Source organism: Manacus vitellinus, unplaced genomic scaffold (assembly GCF_001715985.3).
Source record: "Manacus vitellinus isolate BGI_N305 unplaced genomic scaffold, ASM171598v3 scaffold_27_pilon, whole genome shotgun sequence".
Classification (NCBI taxonomy): Eukaryota; Metazoa; Chordata; class Aves; order Passeriformes; family Pipridae; genus Manacus; species Manacus vitellinus.
In genome coordinates, this window is record NW_021940039.1 from 5,359,995 (window position 1) to 5,372,004 (window position 12,010).

General features: G+C 46.7%; 2 protein-coding genes across 2 annotated transcripts; one reads left to right on the forward strand and one right to left on the reverse strand.

Annotated features, from left to right (window-relative positions):
- Positions 1-2: 2 nt before the first annotated feature.
- Positions 3-3,680, forward strand: LOC108639970 (torsin-1A-like; the record flags this gene model as incomplete). The annotated part of the gene is made up of 4 exons (XM_029960577.1): positions 3-254; positions 1,655-1,830; positions 1,921-2,048; positions 2,300-3,680. Coding segments are annotated over 4 exons (807 nt in total), but the record flags the coding sequence as incomplete, so codon positions are not given.
- A 2,185-nt stretch (positions 3,681-5,865) lies between these two features.
- Positions 5,866-11,646, reverse strand: LOC103753670 (torsin-1A). Its single transcript, XM_008919399.3, has 5 exons — positions 11,417-11,646; positions 9,980-10,245; positions 8,563-8,738; positions 8,133-8,260; positions 5,866-7,975 (listed from the first exon to the last, which is right to left on the reverse strand). Exons 1-5 carry the CDS (start codon positions 11,601-11,603, stop codon positions 7,698-7,700), a joined length of 1,035 nt encoding a protein of 344 aa, XP_008917647.1. The 5' UTR covers positions 11,604-11,646; the 3' UTR covers positions 5,866-7,697.
- Positions 11,647-12,010: the final 364 nt, after the last annotated feature.

Below are 12,010 nucleotides of genomic sequence, written 5' to 3' on the forward strand. Positions count from 1 at the left end.
CCTTGGACAAGAGGCTGTTCGGGCAGCACCTGGTGAGCAAGGTGGTTGTGAAAGCCGTGAGGGGCTTCTTGAACAACACCAACGCCAAAAAGCCCCTGGCGCTCTCCTTGCACGGGTGGACTGGGACAGGCAAGAACTTTGTCAGTAAGATCGTCGCCGAGAGCATTTATAAAAAAGGCCTGCAGAGTAAATACGTCCATCAGTTCGTCGCAACTTTGCACTTTCCTCACGCTCACAGCATCAATCTCTACAAGGTAAGAGTGTGCTCTACTGCCCTGGGTTATAAATGTCATGGCATGATCGGTACTACTGACCTAGACGTTATTTTGTGCAGTAACATGTATCCTGTGCCTGTTTTAGAGTCTTCAGCACAGAACGAGGTGAATCCTTACATCCATCAGGTCTGGTTTTCCCGTGACTGTAAAGGTTTTTCATGTATTTTGAGCCTCTCTTTAGGGAAGAATGGTGCGGTTTAATTTTCACTCTACAGTTTGCGTAGAGAGAGTTAAGGATAAACATGAGTCATGGTTAGGTAATGTATTGGTGGGCACTGTAAAAAATCCCCAATAGCTCATGACTCTGGGGAACAACCCAGTGACCTCCAGGTGTGTCAGGCACCAGGGCAAGCTGAAGTTTGATCTCTTGAGGCACTGGTGTACCTTTCTGTCAGTTCTGCTGCACACTGAGCAGCTTGTTTAGTTTTCTGTGGATCCATTTCCCAGCTGTAAAGTGAAATCACAAGATATTACGTTGTCAGAGAGGTACAGATAAATGTACTTGGAATTGTTGTGTCACCTTGTGGGGTCAGTGCAGTTCTGTGGGCAGGGAGATATTGTGGAGGAGTAGCTCAAATGCATATTTTCTGGGTTTTTTTGTTCTGACTTTGTTAACAGCAGAGTTTGAATGAGTACCACTGTCTTGTAGTACTGCATGTTTATATTCAGTTTGTATATGTTAAAAATGGGAACAGGATGGGTTACAAACTTGATTTCTAAATGGAGGAAATAGATGTTTCCTCTTTTACAGCTTATTTTTCCCCTTGTAGCTGAGCTGTTTTAAAATAAAATAGAAGCTTTTCTGCATTTGTTTTGAGGTGAATAAACTTGGGAAGCTTGCTGCCCGAGGCAGTAGGAGAAACCTACTGCTACTTATTACCAGTAGTGACTGCTACTTAACACCTGCAGTTCAGGGACTGAGTTAACGGTGAATATAAAAAAGTGATGAAAATAGTCAAGACAGATCAACCCTTTTTTTTCCCCCAATTAATTCATTAATGATCTCGAATGCAACACTTAGGTGAGAGAAAAATGCAATGCTTAAGTGAGCTGTGGCTTTGTGTGGCTGTTCCTTGGTGGGACCCATCCTTTGTCCTGCTGTGCACTTTAATTTTTGCTTTATATAGGAATATCTTTCTCACAAGGAGATTTCTTGCTTGTCCCATCCTGTCTCTTGGTGCCTTAAGATTTTTCAGTTCCAGCATAAGATTTTGTTAAAAGTTTCACTTACAACTTTTAATTTTTGTCAAGAAAGACAGAGCTGTTAAAATGACACCACTGAAATAACTCTTTCAGGGCAAAGTTCAGTAAACATAAGTGCTATTTTCTGTCTTTTCGACACAAACTCATCCAGCATCTTTCATTTTTATGGCACTCAGGACCAGCTGCAGTCGTGGATCCGGGGAAATGTGAGCATCTGTCCCAGATCCCTCTTCATCTTTGATGAAATGGATAAAATGCACGCAGGACTCATTGACTCAATCAAGCCCTTCCTGGACTACTATGAGCTGTTGGATGGGGTGTCTTATAGACAGGCCATCTTCATCTTCCTCAGGTAAGAAGTACCTTCTCAGGTTTGCAGCTCTGTGCACTCACTGCTTTTAAAACTACCCCCAGCTACAATCTCTGTTTTCTCTTCGTTTAGCAACGCAGGAGCTGAAAAGATAACAGAGGTGGCACTGGATTTCTGGAGAAACGGGAGGACGAGGGAAGACATACAGCTCACAGACATCCAAAATGCACTGTCTGTGTCTGTCTTCAACAACAAAAATAGTGAGTAAAGCTGGGATTGCTTTTGAGAGGGTAAAGGTTACACAAAAGGGATGCACTGTACTTAGCTGCATTTTTACAGCCATGGTTTCTACTCGATGTGGCCTCCAGTTTTTGGCTTGTGAGGAGCCACGGTGCAGTTTTGGGGCCTGCAGTGAGATGAAGTGCTGGTGTGCAGCAGAGGGCTGTGATGTACCTCTTCCATGTAGTGTTGAACTAGAGGAGTAGTAACAAGCCTCTTTTTCCCTTTGCAGGTGGGTTTTGGCACAGCACTTTGATTGATAAAAATCTCATTGACTACTTTATCCCTTTCCTGCCTCTGGAATACAAACATGTGAAAATGTGTGTCAGGGTTGAGGTTGAATCACGTGGCTATGCTGTGGATGAAGACATTTTAACCAGAATAGCCGACGAGATGACCTACTTTCCCAGAGAGGAGAGAATTTATTCAGATAAAGGATGCAAAACTGTGGATGCAAAGCTGGATTATTACTATGACTTCTAATGCTTTATTGCTACAACCTGCAAAGAAGCAGATTTAACTTAATCACAAAGTGGAGGACCCGAGACATTTCATTTTTTAAGTACTTTTTAAAAGAAGGAACACTGTTTTTTAACTGGTATGTGAATAAGCAGCAGTGCCTCTGCATTTTTATTCTGTCACCAGTCACGGCTCCTGAGCACTTCAGCCTTGTGCTGTCAAGGTAAGAAGGAACTGCTTTGGGAATTCCTGGGTCAGTGTCTGACAGGGCTGAAGACTCCTCGGATCATGTGTTGATCATCAGAACCATTTGGCAGACTGTTGGCAGGTACAGAAGGACTATGACCTAATTTTAATTGGATTTTGCTCTGATGTGGATGATCTCTAGACAATATTGAGAATTTTAATCAAAGTTCCTTTGTCTGTGAAAGGCTTCGTTGGTCCTGTGTGGGAATATGCATTAAAATAGAATATGTCTCTTTTCTCCTTCAACGGTTTGGGTCTAGTAGAGATAAGGGGGGGAGGGATTCTGGAATTAAAAAATCTAGGCTCTTCTATCCAACATCATGTAGTGCCATTGTCTTTCTCAAAACAGTGGTATAATTTGGTCTTCTGTGTGTCAAACCAAGGATATGAAACTCTTTGTTATGAATACTGTTCAGAGAGCAGACTTAATGTTACAAGGAAGAGAGTTAAAATCCTTGACTGCCACATCAGTGTAATTAGTTGCTATTTTTGGTTAGTTTTTATGTATAAAGTTGCCCACAGCATGCTCTCTCCCAGGGGTGCTCTCAGGAGGGAGAACAGTGTGCTCCTGGACTGGTGAGTCAGCTTCATGGAAAGGGTGTAATGTGATGGCAAACGTGTACAGATTAAATTTTAAGCCGTGGAAATGGAAAAGAGGTTTCTCTCCTTCACCTATGTGTCAAATTCAGGGGCCAGCATGCAGGATTTCCCATTTTTTTTTATCTTCTCACAATACTGTGTGCCTTTGAGACAGGGGTGGAGACAACTCTGAAGGCATTTGAAAAAAAAACCAAAATGTGCCAACCGGTTACTGCAGAGGGTGTCAGACTTGTTTCTGAATGTGAGCACTGCAGAGGCTTTTTTCATTCCAGTTGCTGTTCAAAATAAACTTTTCTCATCAGAAATTTATTTCTTAGCTACCTTCTGGTGTTCTTTGCATTCAGTGACCTGATGTTAATTTTGCACAAACTTACTCCGTGTTCAGGAACAGCACACTACATTCCTCAGTGCTCTGCTTGAGCACAGGTATCTCCCTTTTTGAGTTCAAAGGGCATAGATAGGAGATGTGACTCTGCTGCCTGGTGACAGAGAAACAAATGAAGCTTGGAGTGGAAACTGCACTTCTGGACCATCAGTGCTAATAACACTCGTGGTTTTTTTTAGAGGCAAACTTCCTAGGTGTGTGTGTGCTCAATAGTATCGTAAGGGTGGACTTGGAGACCAGTTAAAACCCTGCTGATCTCTTCCCACTGTGGTGCCACTGCCTGAACACCTGCAGGCTCTAATTGAAGTCACCTGGGTTTTCAGTGGCAGCATCTTGAAGCTTTTCTCTGCAAGGGGTTAAAAAAAAGGGCCAGTAAGACTCCTGCTGTTCCAGTACTTCTCTGAAGGGGTATGATATTTAAATTACCACTCCTAGTATTTGTCAGCAAATGAGTGCTTCGAACTCAGGCATTTATCTGTTTCTTTGACTTCCTCATTGCAGCAAAAACTGGCTAATGGAGAAAAGCAGATTTAGTAATGATGAACTTGTCTGGTACCCTGTCCTCAAAAGAAACAGTACAACCAAGCAGTATTGTGGCTGTTCCAGCATTAAGTACTCTTACTTCTTTGTGTGCCTTTGCAGCATCAATACAAGCATTTGACATAGATTGGTAGCCAGTATTTCATTATATCACAGCCCTAAATGACTCTGGGTAGATGGAAGCTTCCTCTGGAGGTGTAGGAATGATGTTCAAAGGGTGGAAGCTGCCTCTGTTTAATCTCTCTTCTATTCTGCAGACCTGGCCAGGAGCATCTCCATCTGGGTAAAACAGGTGTGCCTGAAGTCACTCCCATATTTGATCCTTCCCATCCTATCATTATTCCTCCCCTGTGGACTGTATGGTTTCAGAGCTAAGGTCTTCACTCTGTTTTTCTTGCTGTGACTGGGTAACTTTGGCCATTATTCTGTTTAATAGGCCACTTGAAACTGGATCAGGCAACTTAAAGAAAAACATCCAACGGGGGAAAGATGTGATGCCCAGGTATCTGTTGGCCAGGTGAGAGCAGCTCAGCAGTCACCGAGACTGAGCTCTGTTCTTACCAGAGTCCAGCACAAACAGCTGCTGCTTTAGTTCAGCCTTCTGCAGGGAACCTTCCACGGTCTCATGCTGTGCTCATGTAGAGGCCCTGGTTAGAACACAGGGATGCAGGGAGTTCTGCTCTCCTGCAGACAGGCAGCCAGGCCCTGGTTAGAACACAGGGATGCAGGGAGTTCTGCTCTCCTGCAGACAGGCAGCCTGGCCCTGGTTAGAATCCAGGGATGCAGGGAGTTCTGCTCTCCTGCAGACAGGCAGCCAAGCCCTGGTTAGAATCCAGGGATGCAGGGAGTTCTGCTCTCCTGCAGACAGGCAGCCTGGCCCTGGAGCCTGTGGTCAAACAGCGGAGCTGTCGCGTGTGCAGCACAGGGCAAAGTCCTGGTGAACAGACAGCTTATGCTTCCCATGCAGCCCCTGTAACACTTCCCTGTGCATCCCTGGAGCACAACACGTGGTTCACAGCAGCATGAACCACTGACTCTTGTGAGGTGAGTGTCTGCCAGCTCTACCTCACTTGAATTGAGGTGTCACTTACACACTGGCTTCTTTTCAGTGCTCCAGAGGCTGCAGATGCTCTGGCCCATGAAGGCAGGATGGAAGCCTGTAGTCCCATCATGCCTTTGCCAGCTCAAGGAGAGGGGAAGAGCCACACTGAATGACAGCTTTGCAGACACAGCCAGAGGAGGAACAGTTAAACAAGCTACCTGAGGTGTGTTTGTCCTGCAGTGCCTGGCAGTGAGAGGTCTGTTAATAGCCAGGAAGCAGAGCAGGCAGAGACCTTTAGGCTTTTTCATAGGTGTTTGTTTCTACCGAGCTGTATTTAACAGCTGAATTCCTTACTGTGCTGTTGGATGAGTCAACATGTTTGAATACCAACAGGCTATTTAATCTGCTTATCCATTGTCATAAACACCTTTTTAAGAATAAGGGAAGCCTAACAGATATGTGCAGCTGGTTGCAAACTGCATAAACAAGTACTTTCCTGTGGCTGAAAAATCATTAAACCAAGAGAGAAAAGTAACTTAAGATTTATTCCAACTGCAGTACAGTAGTTAGTGTTTTGACATGGCACAAGTATTTTATGGAGTAAGTGAAACTGGATGCAGCACATACAACTAGGAGTAAGTCAGTTAACAGGCAAAACATCACACTGGAGAGTGACAGTCCAATGTCCCAAGGTTAATGGCCCGCTAGTTTGGCTCTGGAGATTGCATCAGTGGGAACAGGTTGCCAGCATTCCACAAACTCAATGGGCTTGTAAAAGGCAATTGACACTTTTCATTTAGGGCTTAACATAAATGCTAAGCTCTCTGCCTGATTTGAATGAACACAATTGCAATGAGACCTGCAATTTTGCACCACCTCTTAAAGGAAGTTTAAGTACAAGTGAGGGAGTAGATGCTGCAGCACAAAAACAGCCCAATCCCTTGTACCAATTTAAAATCCACAGTACAATCAACCAAGTGAAAGGCACTTCTGTCTTGCACTACACTCTTTGATCCATAAATGATGGGTGATGGAGTTAAAGCTTGTAACAGAGTTTTAAACCCCAGCCTTCCCAGTGGGTGAAGGTTAAATTGATCTTTCCCAGCTTCTTAACTCATCACTCACCCTTTCACATAGGCATTCTTTAATGTCAAAAGCTACTATAAAACATACTTAACTAGTGAGGTAGGGGACTGTTGCTTAGACTTCAGCATAAAAATACACTATGAAAAATAATTTCTTCCATCAAACTGTCTTCCAGGTAAGGTGAGAGTAGCATTACCTACACCTCAACCAGTGGGTGCAGCTCAGAGGGACTACTAAAGATGTTACAGATTCAGCCCAGGAGCCAATGTGCAGATTAACCTGGCAAGCTGTAACAGTCAAATCCTCATGAGAGATTTTTCTGATTAAGGAGACTGGCCTGGTATGTTGTAACAGATCCCTCAGATGGGTCCCTCTGCTTAGGAAGACCTGGAGTCACAAATTCACTTAGATCCCTTAATGAATATAAAGTTTTTCTAATAATTTCTTTCTCCCCAAAGAAACATGGGGCAATTACTTCCCTTCCCCACACCCTCTATTATTTAATAACAGATTTGCTGGAGCTCATTATGACTCATTATTTCTGTAGCAGGATATTTGGGATAATGCCACAGCTCAGCCTCTACCTGTATTCATGCCCTTCTATCCCTGAAATGCTTGTTTGTAGAAGCCACAACAGCATCAATCTACTGGAAGGACAGGAAGACTTCCACAATATCATCTTCTTAGTTCATTGAGGAGTTCACCCTTGCAGACATGATCATAGTCCTGAACACATCACACATCCCTCCATTTCACTATGAACGTGAACAGGACCGTGTACATGGAAGGGAGAATTTCTCTGTTCTCCTTTGCTCTAGTCTAGTTTTTGTGGAAAAAGGAATTAATAATCCCAGCACTTGGAAGAATAAAGCAGGAGAGACTCTATCCAGTGCAGGGTGTGTGTCACACTCAGAAATTCTCTACAGATTAAAAGAAAACTAAAGGGGTAATATTTGGATTGTTCAGAGATGAACAGTGGTTCAAGGCCAGGTTGGATGGGGCTTTGAGTGACCTGATCTAGTGGAAGGTGTCCTTGCCCATAATAACAAGATAATCTTTAAGGACCCTTTCAACCCAAACAATTCTATGATTCTATGTTAAGTTAAAAAAAAAAAAAAACAAAACCAAAACCACACAAAAAAGCTACAAAGCCCACAGAGCTCACTCTGGTATTTTCACCATACTCCCTGCAACAGTAAAAAAGCGGAAGTGCAAATACACAGATTTCCAAAAGCTCTGAAAGTGCTTTTGGAAACTTGAAGGGAGGGGAAATCAACCCCTGGCTCTCATATCTCCCATCACAAGGTCTTCATGAATATCCAGCTTGGCCTGTACAGTCTTGCAGCCTTTATCAGAGTAGATTTTCTGCTCCTTGGGGAAGTATGTCATCTCATCAGCCACTGCCTGAACAACGTCCTCATCCACGGCGTAGCCCCGGGCGGCCATCTCAGCCCTGACACACATCTTCACGTGCCTGTGCTCCAGGGGCAGGAAGGGCACAAAGTAGTCAATGAGGTTCCTGTCGATGATGCTGCTGTGCCACAGTCCACCTGGAAGAGTTGGGAAATGAAAATAATCACAGGTAGGAGTTTCTCTAAACTTGATCCCGCCTTTAGCAGGATCCGCAGGCCTGGCTGAATTCATAAAGCACTTTTGTCTCAGCCACTGAGGAATGAATTGCCCGTTTTTCAGGGCAAAGTGACTTACTATTCTTGTTGTTGAAGACTCCTACAGATAGCAAGGGCTCCAGGTCTTTCAGCTGAATATCCTCCCTGCGCTTTCCACTTGTCCAGAAGTCAAGAGCTGCTTTATTAATTAAGTCACCACCTGCATTGCTGGTCATAAAAGAAAAATGTACAGTGCTGAAACAGAGACACAGCTGAACCAGAATTTCTTTTGCAGCCAACTACTTGTATTGCTAATCTTGATATCAAACAAATCTCGAAAACAGAATCCTACACTCCAAAATTCAGGGCAAGTCTCCAGTTCTTTAAACAGCCATCAGTGCCTGTCTTTGCACAGAGGGCCTTCAGAGTGGTTCCTCTGCTATGCTTTGAATGAGGTCCCTTGGGAATATCATTACCATAGTAAACAAACAATTCAGTATCTCAAAATGACAGAAAGAGGTACCACAGACCTGAGGAAGATGAAGATGGCTTTCCTGTAGGACACCCCATCCACCTCCTCATAATAGTCCAGGAATGGCTTGATGGCATCAATGACACCTGGATGCATTTTGTCCATCTCATCGAAAATGAAGACAGAGGAGGGGCAGGCACTGACATTGCCCCGAATCCAGTTCTGCAGCTGTTCCTGGAACAAGAGGTTGAAAACCACTGAAAAACGAGGTTTTTTTCTGGCTGTACTGCAAAATTCTTGCATGTGACAGGTTCTGGGGACACCCTGCCAAATGTAAGCATCCCACACTCACTGGTTGTACTTTTTCCCAAAGAAAGGACCATAATCTCTGTGACTGATCCCTTTGACGTGTGACACTGAATTTAAATGTGAACTCTTTTCTTGCTGACAGAGGAAAAAGACTTCCTAATTTCTTCTGCTTTGTGTAGGGCTAAGACATGAAAACGGGGCTGAGATGGGAAGTATTAGAGAAATCTTTTTGTTTGTTTTTAAAAAGTCAGTTTCATCTTTCATACGGAAAGAACATCTATCAGTACATCAGTTCTGGGTTCCTTCAAACACTAAAACATGAAGATAAGAATTCTCCAATGACAAGGAATGAAGTCCCTTGGAAAACCTCTGAGGCAGGCTGCACTTTCTCACTGCACAGGGTGTGGTGGGTTGCCCCAGCCAGGCACCCCAGCAGGATGGGAGAGAGAGAACAAAGAATAAAAGTGAGAAAACCACTGGGTCAAGATAAAGACAATTTGATAGGTGATGGAAAGAGGAAAAAACCAAGCAAAGGGAATCACTCACCCTCCTGACACATGAAGAGCAATGCCCAGCCAGAGTTAGAGCAACAACCCCCTTGGAAGCCAATGATAACCCACTTTTTCTTTCTTCTACCCCAGTTTTTATTGCTGAGCATGACAGGATATGGTATGGAACATCCCTCTGGCTAGCTGGGGTCAGCTGTCCAGGCTGTGTCCCCTCCCAATCTCTTGTCCACTCCAGGCTCCTTGATATGAGTGGAAAACCAGCATCTTTGAGGCTGTGCAAGCACATTTATGTTACAGCCAAAGCACTGCTGCATTATCAACGCTGCTTTAGCCATAAATGCAAAATATGGCCCTGCAGGGGCTAGAGAGAAGGTTCATTCCATTCCAGCCAGGATATTCAGTTGAGATGCTGGGACTCTCCTGGCATCGAGCACAGGAATCAGCAGATGGCATCGGTGAGAGGACAGCGCTAGGAAATTATCTCACATTCGATTCCCCGGCTTTTTGGTGCCTTTTCCTCTTACTTTCTGCATGAACTTCCCCCTCCGTCTCTCCTGAGCGCCAGCTTTGGAACACCCAACTGCACACCCCCAGCTGCCAGGGATCTGGCCTGGGGGGATGTGCAGGACAACCCCCTCCACCAGGGCCGCTCCTTACCTTGTAGAGCTTGACCTGGTCGTGGTGGGGGAAGTGCAGGGTGGCCAGGAAGAGATGGACGAACTTGCTGCGCAGTCCCGCGGGGTGGACGTGCTCCGCCAGGATCTGGCTGAGGAAGTTCTTGCCGGTGCCGGCCCAGCCGTGCAGCGACAGCATCAGCGGCTTCTTGGGGCTCGGGTTGTTGCTGAAGCCCAGCACCGCCTTCAGCACCACGTCCTTGGCCAGGTGCTGCCCGAAGAGCCTGCTGTCCAGCTGCGCCTTCAGCGCTGCGGGGGGAGAGGGACAGCTCAGCACCGCCGGTCACCGCACACGCACCGGGAGCGGCGACCGGCCGAGCGCGGGGCACCCCCCCAGCCCCCTCCGTACCGGTGGCGTTGAGGCGCTGCCCGTCGCGGGGGCAGCACTCCACGTAGCTGCAGTAGAACCTGGGGGCGACAGGTACCCGGTGAGGGGGAGGCCACGCCGAGGCCAGGCCCACGCTGAGCGGCTCCAGCGCCGCCAGCCCCGGCAGCAGCACCCACACAGCGGCACCGACGGCGCCAGCGCGCGCGGCGGGCGGCCCGCCGCCCACTGCGCCTGCGCGGCCCGCCCAGCCCCGCCCCGCGCGCCGCCGCCGCCGCCATCTTTGAGACGGGCAAGGGCGCCCTCACAGAGTGCCGGGACCCCAACGTCCCAGAATCCCGGAATCCCTTCTGGTGGAAGGTGTCCCTGCCCATGGCAGAGGGTGGAACTAGATGATCTTTAAGCACCCTTTCAATCCCAGAATCAGTCAGGCTGGAAAAGGACCACAGCGGGTCATCTTGTTGCAAAATCATGGCTCCATCTCTCCGCACCCCCCTTTAGATGTTTATACACTTGATGAGGTCCATCAGTGGCATTCACTGCCCTGCTGGTGGCATCAGCAGGCTGATGGAGAAGTGGACTCTGTGAACTTAAAAGGGTTTTTCCAACCTAAATGCATCTGTGATCCTGTGGGCTGGAATATCCCTTGGTCCAGTTTGGGTCAGCTGTCCTGGCTGTGTCCCTTCCCAGCTTCTTGTGCCCCTCCATCCTCCTCGCTGGCAGGGCAGCACGAGGAGCTGCCCCGTCCTTGACTTGGTACAAACACCACTCAGCAACAACTAAAACTCTCACTGTGCTATCAATATGATTCCCATAGTCTATCCAAAACACAACACTGCACCATCTACTAGGAAGGAAATTAACTCTATCCCAGACAAAACCAGCACAGTTTATGCCAACATAAACCAAAACACCAGCAAGGAAAATGCTGTGAGAAGCAGGGTACGTGACCACTTGTGGAATAAGATATATTAGGTTAATACAGCCCCCGCCTTCTAGAGACACTGTGGGTGGTAATTCTTGTCTCTGCACAACCCCCTCAAGAGAAGCTCTCACCACCCTGGGAAGGAACCACTTGGCTCAGGGAGCCCTTACCTGTGTAGTTCAGAGTGTTGTTCCTATTGCAGCACTCCTGGAAGCGGCACTTGAGCCAGGAGTCAGAGGAGAGGAGGTGCCAAGCCACCGCAGCGCCCCCCACAACGACTGAAACGCTGAGAGGGTCAAAAGCCGGCGTCAGAGTGGGCACGAGAATAAAGATCAGAGCAGCGTTCAGAAGCTTCATGGTGGGAAGTGAGCGCCAGCCCGGCTCAGCAGGAAAAGAAAGCAAAACAGAAACTGCAGAAAAACTTCCTGGAGCGTGGAGCCCGGGGCTGTTCAGGAGTTTGGGAGCCAAGTCTCCTGTAAGCTGGAGGTGTTAATGAGTTAGCAGACTTATCGCACTGCTTCTGGAGAACCGAAAGCGTTGTGAACAGACCATTGCACGGGCAGAGTGAGAGTTTCATCGGAACAATCCCAGCTCTGAGGGAAGCAGGACTGGAATCTCACTACATCTTAACCAAGGTGCTAATTGGGCTAGTGATTAACGGAGAACATTGAGATGCTTGTTTTGGGCTTAACTGCAAGAGGGTGTCACTCAGCATCACACAGCCCAAGGATTTCCGTAGCAGTGCCTGGAGCATTGCAGCTCAC